This window comes from Sander vitreus, chromosome 5 (genome assembly GCF_031162955.1).
Source record: "Sander vitreus isolate 19-12246 chromosome 5, sanVit1, whole genome shotgun sequence".
In the NCBI taxonomy this organism is placed as follows: domain Eukaryota; kingdom Metazoa; phylum Chordata; class Actinopteri; order Perciformes; family Percidae; genus Sander; species Sander vitreus.
This window is the reverse complement of record NC_135859.1, coordinates 23921212-23940202: the sequence shown is the minus strand read 5'-3', so window position 1 is coordinate 23940202 and position 18991 is coordinate 23921212. Positions and strand designations below refer to the sequence as shown.

The following is an 18991-nucleotide window of genomic DNA, read 5'->3' as shown; positions in this document are numbered from 1 at the left end:
ATTAATTAACTTCAAACAGTCCTTTATTAGTCTATAGTCTATAAATAAACCAAGAAAAAAAAAATGGGAAAAAAAAACTTCGAAATTACTCCTATAACTAAAAAAAAACAACCCCAAACATAAAATGTTCATTATTTATCAAAACAAAAGTATTGAGCTATTATTGCTCCCATTTTATCATAAGTATGGGACTCTGGATTATAATATATTTAAAGTAAATTGTAAAAATGCAACAATTATGGAAAAAGGGGGGAAAAGTTCTAATATCACAACCATACTCCACAAGTTATTCTTTGCGTTGGTGGTGTGGTGATATTATTTATTTTTATTTATCCCACAAACTACAGACAGCATTTTATGGAGCTCAGCTTCTGCTGATCAAGATGTTACTGTCAGAGTTTCAATTACATATAATCCCAACTCAACAGCAAAAATCCTATTTCAAAGAGACAGCGAGACAAAATCCCAATGCATCTGAAGGCCAGTTTTTTTTACTTTGCTGTTGAATGTGACAATAGATACGGTGAGTCTGTGTACACTAGCCAGTCTCTGCACTTGAAATCCTTCAAGGCTTTCTGCCCTTCTTGCGTAGTGATTGTCCTTCTCCAGAGAAAGCGATGAATCTGTTCAATGCATCATCCTGAGAGGATTAAGAGATTTAAAAGTTAGTTATAATTAGTTAGTAGTAGTAGTTAGTTATAATTGGAAGTATTAGCACAAGTGCTATATGAGAAAATGTACTTAGAAATTCAATAAAAACAAATCGAATGAATCACATAATGAAATTAGTTTAAGTGATATTAACAAAAAGGTTGTATGGGAAAATAATATGAAAAACTGCACTGTAATACTGTAAATACAGGCTAGTTAAATATGTACAAACGTATGATAAAATCCGTTACACTTCTTACGTCATCTAAAGTTTTCCTGGGCAGAGGCCTCGAGTTTCTGATGAAGGTGATCCTGCCAACTTTGAATTCGTAGTTGGGAATACCTCTGTGAGATGAAATATTTGAGTTGAAGGTTAGGAATTTACACTCAAGGCTAAAACACTGGTAGAATACTTCAATGTTCACTGATGGAGTAGTTAAATAAAGATTTAACAGGCGCAAAACTGACTATCTCAGACTAGCTGACAAATTCTGCAAGTCAAGGTGTGCCTATTGTTACATCTTGCAATTTGTTGAAGGGCCAAACTATGAATTACGTCTGCAAGCTGACCATGAAATGTGACACCAAAACAAGATGACATGGGGACACAAGTGAGCAACAAACAGCAGAGAGTTTAATGCCCGGAGAAACCCAAGATGTAAAATTAGAAGGGTGTGGACAAAGTCTTGGTTTAGCAGTGACAGACAATAGGCGTTACACTTTAGTATTTACAGCTGTGTGTCACAAACATCATAACCATTTCCTGCCATGCTCTACTGTACCATAGTGGTCACTCATACAGAATTATAGCAATAGGTAGCAGCAGCAGCAACAAAGCGAGAATATGATACAAAATTGCTCACACTTCCAGAACTTTGTCAGAGTCTACACAATTTGCTGTGCCTCCCGTCACATTGTATGTCCAAATTCAGCTCACCAACCGACCTACAACCAACCTATAAAAAAACGTGGTCCTATCTGAGAAATCTTGTCTAAGATAGCCAAAGGGCCAAAAATACATAGTGTGGGAGGCCTGTTGGCTTAGAGCTTAAACTGCAACATCCTCAGATCGAGATCACAGTTCTTCGCTCCCCCCTCATTTCCTGTCATCTCTCTACTGTCTGCTGTCTGATAAAGGCATACAATGCCAAAAATCTTAGAGGAGGGACATTATAATGTTGCAAAGTTATCATGATGAATAGTTAAACCATTGTGTTACAATATTTAATTTAATTAATGAAATACTGAGCATCACCTTTTGATGTCACTTGGGCCAAGAGGGGCAGGGCTGGGCTCAATTCCTTTTGTTTTACCATCCAAACGATTGCCAGAGCCAGTGAAAGCCTGAGGATAAGAAACAGATTAGAAGTGACATTAGCTCCAATTATTATGGTTATCAGTAGTGGTAAGGGAATTTATTTGTCTCCAACCCACAGAAACATTTACTCACTCTGAATCCCAGGTCCATGTCTTCGTAACTGGGGGGATCTGCTTCTTCCTCCTGTGAAGAAATTAGTTTTATCAAACTGTTCAGAGCACAAATTGTACAGCTACCTTTATGGTTTGGTCCTTACTGTTGGTTCTTCCTGGTGCTGAGGTCGTCGTTCAGGCTCTTTGTAACCCAAAGGAGCATCAAAATCCACCTGAGAAACAAAGTCACAACACATTTAAATTGGAGAACAACAGAATAATTCACTGTTGTCTGTGATAATGTAGAGGATCTTACGTTCATGTCACACTCGATGATGGACACTGCTTTATCTGGCTTGGTCTCCATTACTCGCAGCTCATATATCTGAAACAATAACACAGATTCTATTAGCAGTGGTAATCAGTAGAAAATAATAAAGACAAAAACATTCTTACATATTAATCCAACACCAATTTGAATAAGTTGGTTTACCTTTTCATTGTAGTTGATAGCTACGACATCACCAGTTGTCAAGCAGGCAAAGTTTCTCAATGCATTCTCCAGTCTGTAATAAAGTGACAACTTTGTTAATCACTATAGTTAAACACAATGGGAAAAGGTCAATTTAAAGCAACACTATGTAACTTTTCCCACTTTGGTCCCCCTACGGGTTGTCATATTGGAACTACAGCTCGCAGCTGTAGTTCCAATGAGACAACCTGTAGAGGGACCAAAGTGGGATAATGTTCCCAACTGATATTTCTTACACTGCCTTGGGGTTTGTAATGTCTAGGAAGTCAGGGCTCTGTGGCTGGAACTTTGAGTAGGTGGCCACCATAAGGTTAACGCTTTCCACTTGGACCAGGCCACCTTCCTCCAGCAGGAGATTCTGCATCATCTGCAGCAAACAAAATAAAGCAAATACCAGTGCTACCTTGATGGATACTTACAAAGTGGCTTTAAAATCATTTAATTAGCAGAGAACATTTGGATTCCGACATTAAACTTCTTTCTGTTTCTCACCCAGTGTGGCAGGTAGCAGATTCCCTCGTCTGCCACAAACTCCAGAACACCACAGTGGGTCATTCTGTCTGAGTTCTTGTTGGTCAACTTGAACAGCATTGGATAGGTGATGTTAAGCCTGCCTGTACAATGAAAATGAGTAGAAAGGTAAGATTCATGGAAGGTTCATACAGGACTTTTATGATAAAGAGCTGTTTGATTTAACTTTGACTTACTGAGCTGGTCGAGAGCTGAAGGTGGCATTATTACTGAAAAAGAAACCGTTTATTTGTTGAGATCAACAACAACAAAAAAGAGATCACGTAAACACTGCTGTTTGCTTCCAATAAAAAAAACATTTAAGATACAGGTATGATACCAGTATGGTACCAGTCTGGTCCTTAAAATAATTATTCTGGGGAATTACAGAGAAACTGCTGAAAACGTAATGTATCTTTCACCACTGTGGCTTATTTTATCAAAAGGCATCTAGAAATGGGAAAGAGCATGAACTGACAACACTTTAACAAACCTAGATCCACAGACATGTTCAGGACCCAAACACATTTATGTATTCATAACACGTTTACAGTATAATTCTCGAGATTTTACTGGCAGTGTCGAAAGTACACGGACATCTTATACGTATGACAATAACGCTTACTTTTGCCTCCTTTCTCCACGTCGGAGCGGTCGTTGGGACCTGCCAGCATGGACACCGAGTAGCAGCGGTACTGAGTGGAGAAGCGGTTCTGAAACCCCCGGGACATCGGGTGGTCAAATACGTGGAAGGAAAACTGTGGAATAAACAAAGTCCTATTAGTAAAACACACGTTTTCGATATTTTAACGTGAGTTTGTTACATCCACGTATGCCTTTAATTTCATCATGACAGGGCAGCTTTCTGCTGCTGTCGTGTTGTTGTTAGCCGCTCGCTCGATAGCGTTAGCTAAACTGCTCTTAGTACGATCTGTTTTGATATAAATGTATCGTCAACGTTGTACAAAATCGGAGTGTTACTCACCATGGCGACAGTTTAAGTCTTTTGTTGTCAAAAGACTCAAATCAAAATGTCTGTTTCTGTTTTGTTATTTTAAAACGTTGCATATAAGCTGTGACTTTTCACTGTTGTCTTCCGCTTCTTCCGGAAGTGTACGCGGTGACTGTAGGAAATGACGGCACGACGTTCGCCAATCACAGCAGCCTAATTGAAATATTTATTTGATTCCTGTAAAATCATGCACGATTCTGCATTTTGAGGTGAAAACAACTTTCATTTAAGCTTCCCATAAGAACATAAAAAAATTACATCATGCTAAGCTATAAAGTTTGATTTAAACAAAACATTTAAATCGAAGAGGCAACAGAGGCTGTATTCTGACTTTTAGTCTTGAATGAATCTGAGGTCCATTTAGTAGTAGTTAAGGAACTTTCAGCTGTTTTGTCAAATGGCTGTCTAAACTTTCAGTCTCAACTTCTAAGAAAACATGGATGTGAAGTCTGTGAAGTGTTAAAAAAAATAAATGAAATGTTAACGTCTATATATATTCTGACAACAGGGCAAAATCCATCTGCTGAGGAAGATCACGTGAAACAATCGAAAGCTCCAGAACAGCTACTTAATGGACTAAGTGGAGTGTATTAAAAAATTAACATTCAATCTCAACCAATACCATTTTCTCATTAGTTTGTTTCTCCACCAGTTTGTAACAGGCTTTCTGTTAAACTATTTATATCTCCATACCCAAGACAAGATTATGTCTCAAACGTCTGTGTTCACAGGATGATGAAGACTCCACATGATCATTAAACTGAAATTTATGTGTAAAATCAATATTTACCAACCACAGTTTACATACATACATAATGAATAAATCACACAGCAGCCTTAATCAGAGCCAGTTTTAATGAGTCTTATGAAGACCAAATCAGACATAACTGACAGCAGCAAACTGATAAGTTAAGTCATTTTAGAGCTCTAGTTGAAAACTGTACAAGTCACAGATACAGTATTTAAAATACAAAACTGAGAAAAGGCAGTGTTGTGATTTTGTAGTTGCACTTTGAGAGAACATTATAAAAATCCTAAGGTCTGAAGAAGCCATTTGACGTTAAATAGTAGGGGTTGATGATGATGGAAGGGAGGTTGATGGATCTGTAGATCAACATAAGTCTCTGATCAAGTGTATAATAAAATGTTCTGTCTTTTTTGTCGTTGTTGATGTAAGCCTTCATATCGGAGGCCAACTTTTGGCTACTTCTTGATGCATAGCTTCAGGTAACCACTGGCAGTATGCAGACAACAGAACTGTAAGAGGAGAAAAATACACAATTACACAACAAAATAAAATGACAAGAGCTCATACAAGTCATGCCAAGCACATTAAATCCTCACATTTATCTTCAGTTTTCCAGACAGAGAGGAGGGCATCTCTGCAGTCAACCCTCTTTGACAACAGCACTCCCAGCAAAGCCTCTGTCCTGGGCTGCAGCCTAAAGCAGCAAAGACACAACAGCAAGAGAAAAGTCCTTCTTTAGAACAGTCAATTTGCTCATTGACAAAAACAGAAATGCCTCAAAGAAGGCATATCAGTGTGTGTGTGAGAGTACCAACTTACTTTGCCCAGGTTTTCTGCATGATGGAGGGGTTTGAGAGAAGGTAACCACTGTGTTTCTTTAGTTTAGGACAAACCTGCAAACCATACAAAGCCAACATTACTACGCAGACTTACGAGTTCCTGGTGGGTGCAGGCATACTTTTTCAAGCTTTTGTGTTTGTGTCAGGATTGAATTTCAGATTTGAGGTTTTTAATATTCTTTTTCCTACTTATAATTTACCTTAAGTGCACATTTATTTGGACTGGCACACAGAACAATGCAGATGGAACAACACATCAGTATATAAAGTTTATTCAGACTAAAATGTCTCCAAAGGTATGGACTAGTTAATATGTTTAAAAATGTAAACTTCATTTTTGACATTTGTGGATTGATTCAATTAATACTGATGGTTATTTATGGTTTTGATGTAATTTTATTGGGCTGGGTGTAGCGGTGTAAACTGTTGTATTTACAGTATGGAATGTAAATGTAAATATTTGCTTATTATACTGTATAGTGTAATATGAACCCCAGAAAGAATAGTTTTTGCCAATGCAAGGCTACCAACACGGAGGAATACCAGAATTATTTTGGCCTCTAACATTGATCAGGACTGTCAGAATTGTCAGGTTCAAGCTTTCATGCCTAACTGAAACTTGAATGAAGACTGAGCCGAGATGGATAACTTTCAGGTTTTGCTGCAGTACCTGTCCCTCAAGCAGAAACCTGGCAAACAGTTTATAACGCTCGATGTCGTCTGGATAGTCCATCTCCACTGCTGGCAGCTGCCAACCTACACGGACTGCAGGACAAACACAACACTTACACAAATGTAGGCAGATACACCTTTTGAGCACAAACAGAGCCATGGTGCTCAGCTGTAGAAAACTTACAGAAGGTGCTTGAGCGGTGACATCTGATGGTGCCAGTGGACGAACAGAGCCACGGTGAGGGCGACTCCAGAGGGGAGCCGAAATGACAATACTGAGGCAGAAGTTCAGGGATCCACTCTGCTTCTATTGCTGACACACCTGATGGATACAGAAATGAAGGCATTTCACCAGGTGAGACAACCAGCCTGCAAATTTAGACTTCTCAAGTCATACAATACAAGAGGTACTTTGTTGTCCTGAATTATGACAGTTTAGCTTGTCGACAAAATTTACAGGAGATACACAATAAGAAAAAAGATAAAAATACATAACATTCACACAGGCAGTCACTCGGAAAAAAAATTTGTGCCTTATAAAAGCCACACCTGCAAAAAGTCTGAGTTATGATTGGCTGATGGAAATCGATTCCTGGTTTTCACAAAGCTCATTTACCTCTCATGTACATCTTGGTGGTCTCCATGATCTCCTGGTAGACAATGAAGTCCGGCAGTGTTTTGAACAGTGCGGAGGTGGGATGAATGTACACCGGGTCGTCCAGAAGAGGCGTCTATGAACAAAAACGGATAAAGGTGAGACGGTGAAGGAGAGCAATAGCAGAGCCTCCTTAATCACAATTACAGTGTTCAGACCAACTTGCCTTGTATCCATTCTTCCATTTTGGGTCCAGTATATCTTCTGCCTGTACACGCCTTGCAAGATGGTCTCCCAGTCCGGCCAGAACAATCTGCCGCAAGCAAACCACCTGGTGCTCTGTCGGCGGAGTCATCTTGGGATTCACAAATACTCCCACCTCTGGACACACTGCATTTACTGGGATGAGAGAAGACAAATGATTTCCCGTTTTGTTTCTGCAGCACATTATGTGTTAGGTTTTCTGTGTGTGTTTGTGTACCTGCGTTGGTAAGTTGTCCTCTGAGCCTCCTGATCTCCACCATGGCTTTATACCTCAGGCCGTTCTCCTCGCAAAACTTAGGAGTACAGCCAGCAAATTCACAAGCACCAACAGCACCTGTTGTCAAATGTGTACAGAAATATAGTATAACCCCATTAATGTGTTAATACAAACATTCTGTGCAATAAAAAATGCTTTTGTCTATGTCATCCATTTTTTTTTTTTATCTTTCAAAAATTCCACCTTTTACTCTGTAAAGTTTCATCATTTTTTGCTGACACATCTTGTCACAAAATGTGGTTGTAGAATTTTATGGCACCATAACCGGTCGCGGCAATGGCTGCCCACCAAGAGCCAGGTCAGAGGTTTCTGCCTGTTAAAAGAAAGTTTTTCCCTGCTGCTGTCGCACCAAATGCATGCTCTTGGGGGGGAAATGTTGGGTCTTGGTCAATTATAGTGTGTTCTAGACCTACTTTATCTGTTAAGTTTCCTAAATAACGTCTGTTATGATTTGACACATTAAATAAAATTTAAATGAATTAATCCCTCCTCAACCAAGTCTCAATTAGATCCCTCAAATCAAATGCCTTCTGATGTTAAAGGTCCAATATGTAATATATTTACTGTAATAAATCCAAAAATGACCCCAATGCCTCATGAGATATTAAGGAAACATGCTAAGTTGAAATACCATCTTTTCTGACAACAATGCTAATGCCAGTATTTTCTCCTTTTGAAATATCCGTTCCGTGAAGGAATTTCTGTTTGTGTTTTGGCCTGTGTGTTGTTATCAACTGCCTAGTTTGTCAGCCAGGCCGGGTTGCCAGATATAGCTCTAAAAACATAAACCCAGCGTGCTACAGCTGTAACGTTAGTACAGCCATGAAAGCAGCAAACAAACTAACGGGATCAACGGAGATAGATTCTACCCGACATTAAAAAAAACAGCATGTTTCTAACAGTTGCGTGACTGGAGAATAACAAACCCCGGGTAAAAATTGGAGATGTATTTGAAAGATGGAGACAGCTTAGAATTGGGAAGAGAGGACCTTGAGTTTGCAGTGTGTTTAGCGATTGTTGCCGTAATTCCAAGGCCGATAAAGTGTGTTCAGTCGGGTGGAAAAGGACGACAAGGTAGTGGTATTTTAGCGGCTCCTATCGTAATTCTAAGCCGAGGAAGTGTGTCTGTCTGGCGTGTGGAGAAGAAGGCGAGGTTGTGGGATTTTTAGCGGATCCTACTGTAATTCTAAGCCAAAACGTGTGTCTGTCAGTTGGGTACCATGTGAGCATGGGCTTTTATGACTGTCAATATAGCCAGTATCTAATGTTAGAAACTGCGCTGTGGAGTGATGTCTGGCTATGTGAGTTGGACAACATTGTTGGATTCTCCGGTCTCAGCCTGGCAACCAACGTGAGCTTTGAGTCTGGGTAGGTGGGGCGGGTAGACGACTCTCTCCAGTATTTTGAATTTGTACTGCAGTAACTATTTTAAAAACACTAGCTGTCAGTATTACATATTGCACCTTTAAGTTTCACCCTGAAATCCTGCTTTGAAAATGTTCTTTTTAAGACATGTCTTGGGGACTTTATAAATGTCAACAGTCAAACTGTCCGGTATAGAACCTTAACAAAACCAGCAAGTTTACCCAGCATGACCATGAGGTCCCCCAGCAGGAGCGATGCGCCTTGCCCAGCCCACAACCTCCTCATTTGGGTCAGCCGAGCTCGACGCTGGGTGAGTTTGGAGCTCTCATCTTCACTACACACAGGTCTAAGGAGACACAAAAATGGGTTAAGAAAATAAAAACAAAAGGAAGTATGCAGCATGAGAAGCCAACATCTGTGTCAGTTAGTCTACAAGCAAGACCCTGGAAGCCCCTATTCCAGTTTAACATGTTTTATAAAAAACAGATTATAAACAGATATTAAGGCAAATGGAAAATGGACCACTGAAAGCGCTCTACACTACAGGCACCCTTCTCCCCATTCAGATTCATACACTGGTGGCCAAGGCTACCATACAAGGTGCCACCTGCTCATCAGATAAACATTCACACACCAATGGCACAGCCAACAGGAGCAATTTGGGGTTCAGTATCTTGCCTAAAGACACTTCGACACCACCATCCTTCCGATTGGTAGACGGCCACTACCAATCGGTGTGCCACAGACGGCCCATAAGAGCAAACGTGTGTCCTCACCTGTCAAGGTCTTCGAAGATCTCCCGAACTGTCATGGCTGCTACCACAGCAATGACGTAAGGCAGGCAATCCTGCTGCCTACCGAGAGCTAACATTTTAGCGTAACGCGGAGCCACAGGGAACGAAGCCATTGCTCTGCCCAGGGGAGTGATGGGACAGCTCAGCCTCGCTTGCTCCATCTCTTTCACCCTTATTAAAAATTAAATAAACCGTTCAAGACACATGATATGACCACTAATTAGCTCAATTTGTATAATAATAAAATATAAAAGGCTGTGTTATTCTCTTAAATGTCCACATAAAAGGGAAGAAAATCTTGCTATTGATTAACTGAATATGCTCTCAAATAACTTTATATTAAAATAACCCCTTTTTTCATTGATGTCACTTTAATTTTTAAGACTTCCTTGTAAAAATCTGAGTGTAAGCAGAAACAAATACCCCTCAACACTACCGATACTGTTCTAATAAATAGTTTTACTGGTCAAGGCAGGTAAAGACAGGGACACCCATCGACAGGCAGTTACCTTCCGGTGCGAGGCGGCTCTTTCAGAGCTCCCAACGAGACTAATAACTGCTCTGCTGCAACAAGAGCCTCGGCAGAGGGAGACGTGGGAAAGGGAAAATTGACCACCTGCACAAAACAGAAAATATGAAGCGTTTTTTTGGAGGGACGCAGGATTTCACTCAGAAGCCTACTGGTAAGTTTGAGTTGTTCACTTTTTACTGACCTTATCAATGTTGAGGTCCTTCATCTGTAAAACCAGGTCTTCCACAGGCCGGCGAGTGATCTCTGCCTCTGAGAACAAACTGAAGTCTCCAAATACTGCAGATGAGTACAACCTGCAGAAACATCATAGAAACATTTGTGAAGCCTCAAGTACAGAAAACAACCATGTGATGACACATCACAGTTTAAAAGTCCTGACCTATAGCAGTGTCCCGGCTCTGTTCGTCCCGCTCTACCTGCCCTCTGATTGGCTGAGGCCTGTGAAGTCCATGTGACCCTGAAGGACGACACTCCGGTTACTCTGTCGTAGAAACGTTTCTTAACTCGACCGCAGTCGACCACGTACTTGATGCCGGGGATGGTCAGAGACGTCTCGGCCACGTTGGTGGCTACCACACACGCACGAGTCCCAGGTGGAGATGGCCTGAACACCTGCAGCCATGAGACACCAACACATACAGGATATCATAGTAAAAGTTATTACTTATTTTACTGCATTATATGGACTCAAACTCAGCTATTGTTTTACCTTTGATGTTATTATCATTTTAGATTATCAAACCACCACTGTCTTTTTTAATAAATCTGATTTACACAATGGCTAATAAAACAGATGGTAGTGGTAGTTACATGATAAAATCACTCTTTCCCACCACAACTTAAACCTTACCAACACGTAATGCCAATATATCTATCTTCTTGTATTTTTGGATCAAATTGTTTTGTTTTCTGGAAAATAGTGGATCTTTAATTAATTCCTCTTTCCTGTAAGACTCATCAAATAAAACTGCCTGTCATCATTCAAAGTTGTATTCCATTTGTTTATATCCTGTTCCAACATTAAGTCTAGATATGTTGAATATTCTCAAAATCCTGTTTCATTATGGATTTAGCAGTTACTTCACTTAATTAGTTTATGGACTTGTGAAGTTGTTACAAACATAGCCAAACACCTGAGCTGTTTCCTCTTAATTTACACCTCAATGTGCTTTGGGCTACAAACTAGAACCATTCAGGGGAACAGCATAAATCTTAAATATATTATGTAATAAAGTGGACCCACATCCACACCATGGGCACCTTTTCAAGACATTCCCTTTTTCTAGCCCAGCTCATAAATATTTAGCTAGCTAGTTTATTTTTTTTTAGTAGTTTTGTGCTGACATAAGATGATATATCTCACCTTAGCCTGCTGCTCTGGGGCCAACAGAGAGTACAGAGGGAGAACATAGAGAGGAATAGAGGGGTCAGCCTTCTCCTCTGCAGAAACAAAACGGGGCAGAATTAGTAAAAGCACTTATCTGAAATACAGTGGGTACGGAAAGTATTCAGACCCCTTTACATTTTTCACTCTTTGTTTCATTGCAGCCATTTGCTAAAATCAAAAAAGTTCATTTTATTTCTCATTAATGTACACTCAGCACCCCATCTTGACAGAAAAAAACAGAAATGTAGAAATTTTTGCAAATTTATTAAAAAAGAAAAACTGAAATATCACATGGTCATAAGTATTCAGACCCTTTGCTCAGTATTGAGTAGAAGCACCCTTTTGAGCTAGTACAGCCATGAGTCTTCTTGGGAATGATGCAACAAGTTTTTCACACCTGGATTTGGGGATCCTCTGCCATTCTTCCTTGCAGATCCTCTCCAGTTCCGTCAGGTTGGATGGTGAACGTTGGTGGACAGCCATTTCCAGGTCTCTCCATAGATGCTCAATTGGGTTTAGGTCAGGGCTCTGGCTGGGCCAGTCAAGAATGGTCACAGAGTTGTTCTGAAGCCACTCCTTTGTTATTTTAGCTGTGTGCTTAGGGTCATTGTCTTGTTGGAAGGTGAACCTTCGGCCCAGTCTGAAGTCCTGAGCACTCTGTATGAGGTTTTCTTCCAGGATCTCTCTGTACTTGGCCGCATTCATCTTTCCTTCAATTGCAACCAGTAGTCCTGTCCCTGCAGCTGAAAAACACCCCCATAGCATGATGCTGCCACCACCATGTTTCACTGTTGGGATTGTATTGGGCAGGTGATGAGCAGTGCCTGGTTTTCTCCACACATACCGCTTAGAATTAACGCCAAAATCTTGGTCTCATCAGACCAGAGAATCTTATTTCTCATAGTCTGGGAGTCCTTCATGTGTTTTTTGGCAAACTCTATGTGGGCTTTCATATGTCTTGTACTGAGGAGAGGCTTCCGTCGGGCCACTCTGCCATAAAGCCCCGACTGGTGGAGGGCTGCAGTGATAGTTGACTTTGTGGAACTTTCTCCCATCTCCCTACTGCATCTCTGGAGTTCAGCCACAGTGATCTTTGGGTTCTTCTTTACCTCTCTCACCAAGGCTCTTCTCCCACGATTGCTCAGTTTGGCTGGACGGCCAGGTCTAGGAAGAGTTCTGGTCGTCCCAAACTACTTCCATTTAAGGAATATGGAGGCCACTGTGCTCTTAGGAACCTTGAGTGCTGCAGAAATTCTTTTGTAACCTTGGCCAGATCTGTGCCTTGCCACAATTCTGTCTCGGAGCTCCTTGGGCAGTTCCTTCGACCTCATGATTCTCATTTGCTCTGACATGCACTGTGAGCTGTAAGGTCTTATATAGACAGGTGTGTGCCTTTCCTAATCAAGTCCAATCAGTTTAATTAAACACAGCAGGACTCCAATGAAGGAGTAGAACCATCTCAAGGAGGATCAGAAGAAATGGACAGCATGTGAGTTAAATATGAGTGTCACAGCAAAGGGTCTGAATACTTATGACCATGTGATATTTCAGTTTTTCTTTTTTAATAAATTTGCAAAAATTTCAACATTTCTGTTTTTTTCTGCCAAGATGGGGTGCTGAGTGTACATTAATGAGAAATAAAATGAACTTTTTTGATTTTAGCAAATGGCTGCAATGAAACAAAGAGTGAAAAATGTAAAGGGGTCTGAATACTTTCCGTACCCACTGTACATTCAACTTGATTTAAAGAATTATTCAAGTATTATTCATTTGGAGTAGCTTGCCTATACTAGCGGGATCGTCTCCAATATCCAGGTCAGAGCCTTCATCCTCCTCGTCTCCGATTCCCGCCTCTCTGTCCTCGTCCCCTTCATCCACCGGGAGGGCGGAGTAGTTATCCAGGTCGATTCGGGGCAGAGACTGGAGACAGAGATAACGCTTTTAAAATATGAACACAAGAAATACACTACTGGTCAAAAGATTTGGGGTCACTTAGAAATTTCCATTCCACTCCATTACAGACAGAATACCAGCTGAGATCAGTTGCATTGTTTTTTTAATCAGGGCAGCAGTTTTCAGATTACATTATGTGTTTACATAAATGCAAAAGGGTTCTCGATTCTGTTTACTAATCTGATATCATTTTAAAAGGCTAACTGAGAAAACATTGGAGAACCCTTATGCAATTATGTAAACACATAATGTAATCTGAAAACTGCTGCCCTGGTTAAAAAAAAAAAAAAATGCAACTGATCTCAGCTGGTATTCTGTCTATAATGGAGTGAAATGGAAATTTCTGAAGTGACCGGTAGTTGCATCTGTTGAGGTTGGAATTGGCTTTAATCATGTCTCAAAAACACACACAGAAAAGGCTTTTTTTAAGTTACAGAAGCTTTTAAGGGCATTTTACTAAAAGTGGACTTACGACAGTCTTCTTCTGTTTGGCCTTCTTAAACTTCCTCATCGTCTCTGAGGTCTCTTCGTCCTCGTCTTCACCTGAACACAAAACATGTAAATATACAAACACAGAGATGTGCCAGAGTGTGAGGGGGGAAAATGTGTGCGTTAGACTCACCAGTGGTTGTGTTACCCTTTCTGTAGGGGAAAGCTTTTCTCAGTTTTCGACACAGACTGTGAACCTCTGCCTGACCGGTCAGAAACACCAGGATACCACCTGAAGGACAGAGGCGTGGCATCAGGTTGGTGGTGGTGGGGTGTGTGGGTGTGTAAGTTTATCTCCATTAACTGCGGTTTGTCCTGCTTACTTACTGCAAATTACTCTGTATGAATATTCAGTTCACATTTTAAAAAAAAAACTACACTGTTAAATATTAACGAACAATGTGCAATTCTTCATGCATTCCACCACAATATCTCAACAAACGCAAAAAGGTCTCCTTGAATCTGTATGAATTAAAAAATATTTAACCATTTCCCCCACATTTTATCATCTTTTAGGTCATGTAATAGCCAAAACTGACCATAAAAAGTTGTGTTGAGTTGTTATTATCTTTGATTTCAACCCTATAGGTCAATTTTGTTTTGTAGTAAACAAATCTTAATACTTAAAAGTACAAAATCTGAGAAATGGGTCGTGCAAATGTGCACCTGGAGGCAGCATCCGGTGGATCTTGCAGACTTTGTGGAAAACTTCTCCAGTGTAATCCTCCATCGGGGTGCGTTTGTTGAAATGTATAGTGACTGGGAACTGGCGAGCGTCCACTTTGATGACGGGCGGTGGGGTCCGAAAAAGCTTTGTGTTGTCTGTGAAGTCCTCCACTCGCAGAGTAGCCGACATGACCAGCAGCTTCATTGGCATACCTTTCTGCAGCGACATGAAGAGTGGGAGCATGGTAGTGAAAAAAAGAGATTAGATAATATCATGCATGTGCTCTGTAATTCAGGATTTAAAAAGTCAAAGTTTTTACACCAAAAACATGAAGAGCAGTCTCTTACCTTGTTTCTGAGCGGGACGATACGAGATAACAGCCCAATGAGGATGTCAGTGTACACACTCCTTTCATGCGCCTCGTCTACGATTATCACACTGTATCTCTGGAGCAGGAAATCCTACGAGACAAGACAGAGGCACTGAATAAATTGCAGAAACATTAAGGTAATTAAAGGAAATTAAATAAATAAAAAATAACTCATGTATATTGAAAACAAATCCTCATATGAGGGTGTTTAATCTCTCACATCATCCTTCAAAAGATTAAAGCGGACTATTAATATGGTAGTACTACTATATGAGCAGGATTTTTTTTGTCACAAACATCATTTATTAGTGAGCAGCGAGCACTCCTAGGAACCTTAAACAATTTTTTTTTATCAAAAAGGAAAAATGTTTCAGGTTAAACCCACTGAGCTGAAATTGAAAAAGTGGATGCAAATCATTTACTTTTTTTGAAAGATCTGGTTGCTTTTACATAGACAGACTAAACATAAAACGTTATCACACATTCAACACTCTCCCTGTTGATATCTGTCTGTCTCTCAGTAGTCACGAAGGAAAGCAGTAGTGAACTGGATGTTTCTCCACTGCCTAGCTCCATGGTAAAAATGAAATCAGAAATACCAGTAGGCCAAAGTCTGTCATGTTTATTATATTCTATTAAATGACTCAATTGAGAGTAACAATTATACCTTCTGAATCTCCTTCAGTAGAACACCATCTGTCATGAACTTGATCTTAGTATCGCTGGTCACGTTCCCTTCGTATCGAATCTGGTATGACACCACCCTAAACGCAGACACACAAACATGTACAATAAAGTTTACAAAATGTTTCCATTATCAGCATAATTTCCCTTCCCAAGCTTGTCACAAGGAGGTTTCAAAAACAAAGTAGTCTTTATACTCTGTCTGTGGATTTGAAATTGTCTACTGTGAAATTCTTTGAATGTTACCGTGTGGACAGGTTCATCTCTTTGGCCACTCTGTGGGACATGCTGACAGCTGCCACTCTTCTTGGCTCTGTGATTCCTATTATTTCACTGCCACTGAAGGAAATCAGAATGAAGAAGACAACAGTAACCACATGATATCATTTATGAATGCGCATCCACATGCGAGCCATTTTTCTAGGTAAATATCAGCACTATAAGGAGGATGACCTACCTGGCATAGCCGGCTTCATACAGGAACTGAGGCACTTGAGTGGTCTTTCCACTTCCTGTCTCACCACAGATTACGACACAGGGATTTTCTCTCACAGCCTCCATGATGACCTGCTCCTCTGCTAGCACGGGCAGCTTCAGACGAGCCTCCTGCAGCAACAGATTGAAATACGCTTAAAGCAAGCTCACAAAAAACACATCTGTCTGAATGGAACACCTGTCGTTTTCACACACCTGTATTTCAGGTGATCGGTCAACAGGAATGAAGACAGCCGGCTGCGATGGTGTCTTGTTTTCGACTTTCTCCTGATCTGAAATCTTCTTATTCTGTCCATTTTGTTCCGTTTTGTGTTGTTCTTTCTTCACCTCCTGTTTGTCCTCCTTCTCTGTGGTCTCATCAACTTCTTCTTGATCCTCCTCCTCATCATCAGAAGAGGTGTCCAGATCACTGCTTTCTTCTGCCTTTTGTTCCTCTTCTTCATCCTCCTCCTCCTCTTTCCATTTTCTTTTTCTGTTCGCTCCACTGACACTGCTGATCTTTGCTCCCGAGTCTCCATCTGTTAATTCCTCTGGTAAACTAAAAATAACCCAAACATATTAAGACCACTGACTCCACCTTCTCCATATCTTCCAATGAGAGATATATACCTATATCTATATACCTTTGCTTTTCTTAGCTTATATGTTGCATATGAGCACTTACTGTTTGGTCTGATAAAGTTTGTCTCCTGTTCCCAGTTTGGACGTGGTGTAGAGCAGCTTCAGTTCAGACTCTGGAAGCTGCACCTCAGCTAGTTTGGTCAGGATGTCTGCTCTCTGGACGGGACAGACAGCAGGACAGGTGAGTGGGTTACTAAATGTTTAACAATTTATATCCAGTATACCTGATGATCCTATGGAGGAAGAGTTACTGTGAATAACTAAGTAGGAATAAATTGGTTCAATCTTGTGTCTAGGTAGGGCTAGGTGTCATATAATAAAATTTCAGTTTTAGCTCCAATAATAACACCTGAGTTTCAGTACCGATCCCAAAACCACTACTTTTTTTTGGTCGATGTCTTCTTTTTTCTCTCTCCCTCATTTACCGTCATCGCTCTACTGTCTGTAATAAAAAAATAAAAATGGCCCAAAAGAACATCTTATGTCAACATGTCATAAAAAACACGTTTCTTAATAAATCTTAAATATCTTATATCTAAATATAAACCAAAGTTAAATGATGTATTATCACAAGCAGCTGCACAAAACATTCTAAATAAAGGGTTTAAAAGTGTTTACATTTTCATGTTAATCAGGAACTATCTGATTAAAGTCTGGATACCTTTTAGCAGATTTCAAAAAAACATTTTATTTTATCATTAAATCCAGATATATGCATATTTAATAATGCTCAAGACTACGGCTTTAACTAACATTGTTTTGATTTTCAATTAATCTCTCAGCTGTTTTTGATAAAAGAAAAACAAACCTTTATTGAACCCCCAAATTGTCATTTGTAATCATAAAGTCTATAACATCTTAGAAAAGGTTAAAATAGCCATCCCAAGCTCCCAGAGCCAAAGATGAAGTCTTAAAAAAACTTGTTTTGCCCGACTGAACGTCCAAGACCCAAAGATATTCAATTTACAGTGGAATAAAACATAGAAAAGCAGCAACAATACGTTTTTGACAAATACATTTCTCATTGTTGTCAATCAACTGAACCATTAATCGACCATAAATCTCAGCGCTACTAAAGACATTATTGTGGTCATAACTGTACATAGTATGACGTGGAAAGTTGGGTTATCCTGGATGAACAGATTGTTTTCTTCTTAAAGCTTCACAGCTTTGTGTGAACCTGCATCAAACTGTGTCTCACCTGAGCTTTCTTTTCTTTGCGCTCCAGGACCTTCTGCAGCTCTTTCCTCTGCTTCTTGGTGAGGGGCTTCTTGGTGGAGACAGGGGTCACTGAGGCCTTCTTCTTCTTGGTTTTGTTGGCTGGGAGGACTAAAGCGTTGCTCTGGTCTACACCTTTTAGCCTGGCCCCATCTGATGAAAACAAGTGTTACAACCCAAACAGACAAGACGTTTAAGAGGCAGTATAGACCAAATCATTTCACCACTTTATGGATCCCATTTCTTACCTTGAAGTTCCACAACAACGTTTGTCTTCTCTTCCTCTGCTGGTTGTTGGGTGTCACTTTGCTGTCTTCCCTTCCAGTTGTGTTTCTTCCTTTGTTTTCCCATTTTGAACTGAGGTCTGGAAATTAATAAATAGCAATGTATTCAAAACCACCATCTGATAACTTGTAACGTTAGACACCACGAAACATCTAAACGTAACAAGAGCTAACTAGCTAGCTAACTGTAGATTAGCCACTATGGTAAAAATAAATAAAAATAAACGTAATTTACACAACCAACTACATCTTTATGAATATTGTAAAATACAAACCTTTTATTTGAATTGTTTAAAGAACGGCATGTGAGATGTAAACACTTGAAGTTGCAAAATACAGCCCAGCACAAACCTCACGTGTAAACATACGATGGCCCATCAGTTAAAACTGCCCCGCGCTGAACGTTTCTCCACAGAAAGGTTCCGCTACAAAGGCGCATGAGAAAACACATTCCCCCAATACCTACCAACTAGTATTTGGTGTTTTATACACGTTGTGTTGTTTGTTGATAATAATTTAGAAACAAATGTGTTTTGTAAGCTGTTGAAAAGAACAATATACCCGATAAAGTGTGTCTGTTTAAATAAATCATCAAAGTTAGACTCAAATATCAACTCACTCA

The 18991-nt window shown here is 40.0% G+C and overlaps 2 protein-coding genes across 2 annotated transcripts; both read right to left on the bottom strand.

The window, feature by feature from the left end:
• Positions 1-5: 5 nt before the first annotated feature.
• On the bottom strand, positions 6-4222 carry ufd1l (ubiquitin recognition factor in ER associated degradation 1). The gene is made up of 12 exons (XM_078251114.1): positions 4089-4222; positions 3729-3861; positions 3301-3333; positions 3086-3207; positions 2830-2960; positions 2555-2627; positions 2378-2446; positions 2226-2294; positions 2102-2152; positions 1907-1995; positions 912-996; positions 6-640 (listed from the first exon to the last, which is right to left on the bottom strand). Exons 1-12 carry the CDS (start codon positions 4089-4091, stop codon positions 566-568), a joined length of 933 nt encoding a protein of 310 aa, XP_078107240.1. The 5' UTR covers positions 4092-4222; the 3' UTR covers positions 6-565.
• Positions 4223-4951: 729 nt separating this feature from the next.
• dhx37 (DEAH (Asp-Glu-Ala-His) box polypeptide 37) lies at positions 4952-18772 on the bottom strand. Its single transcript, XM_078251111.1, has 27 exons — positions 18645-18772; positions 18334-18449; positions 18069-18238; positions 16911-17023; positions 16442-16784; positions 16209-16357; positions 15998-16090; positions 15735-15831; positions 15045-15158; positions 14697-14913; positions 14164-14262; positions 14014-14084; positions 13373-13508; positions 11565-11641; positions 10581-10813; positions 10383-10494; positions 10179-10285; positions 9652-9840; positions 9097-9221; positions 7451-7567; positions 7196-7368; positions 6991-7105; positions 6559-6696; positions 6373-6467; positions 5683-5756; positions 5460-5557; positions 4952-5372 (listed from the first exon to the last, which is right to left on the bottom strand). The coding sequence occupies exons 2-27, from the start codon at positions 18434-18436 to the stop codon at positions 5296-5298; spliced, it is 3435 nt and encodes a 1144-aa protein (XP_078107237.1). The 5' UTR covers positions 18437-18449; positions 18645-18772; the 3' UTR covers positions 4952-5295.
• Between the last annotated feature and the right edge of the window lie 219 nt (positions 18773-18991).

Excerpts from the sequence above, each read along its gene's own strand:
- ufd1l (XM_078251114.1), bottom strand. Across the intron at positions 2,153-2,225 it reads AGCACCAGGAAGAACCAACA|GAGGAAGAAGCAGATCCCCC; the intron begins GTAAGGACCAAA and ends ATTTCTTCACAG. Across the intron at positions 997-1,906 it reads GGCCCAAGTGACATCAAAAG|AGGTATTCCCAACTACGAAT; the intron begins GTGATGCTCAGT and ends TTCATCTCACAG.
- dhx37 (XM_078251111.1), bottom strand. The coding sequence starts at position 18,436 with ATGGGAAAACAAAGGAAGAAACACAACTGGAAGGGAAGACAGCAAAGT. Across the intron at positions 13,509-14,013 it reads CCAAACAGAAGAAGACTGTC|TCTCTGCCCCGAATCGACCT; the intron begins GTAAGTCCACTT and ends CTCTGTCTCCAG. Across the intron at positions 6,468-6,558 it reads TCACCGCTCAAGCACCTTCT|TCCGTGTAGGTTGGCAGCTG; the intron begins GTAAGTTTTCTA and ends TTTGTCCTGCAG.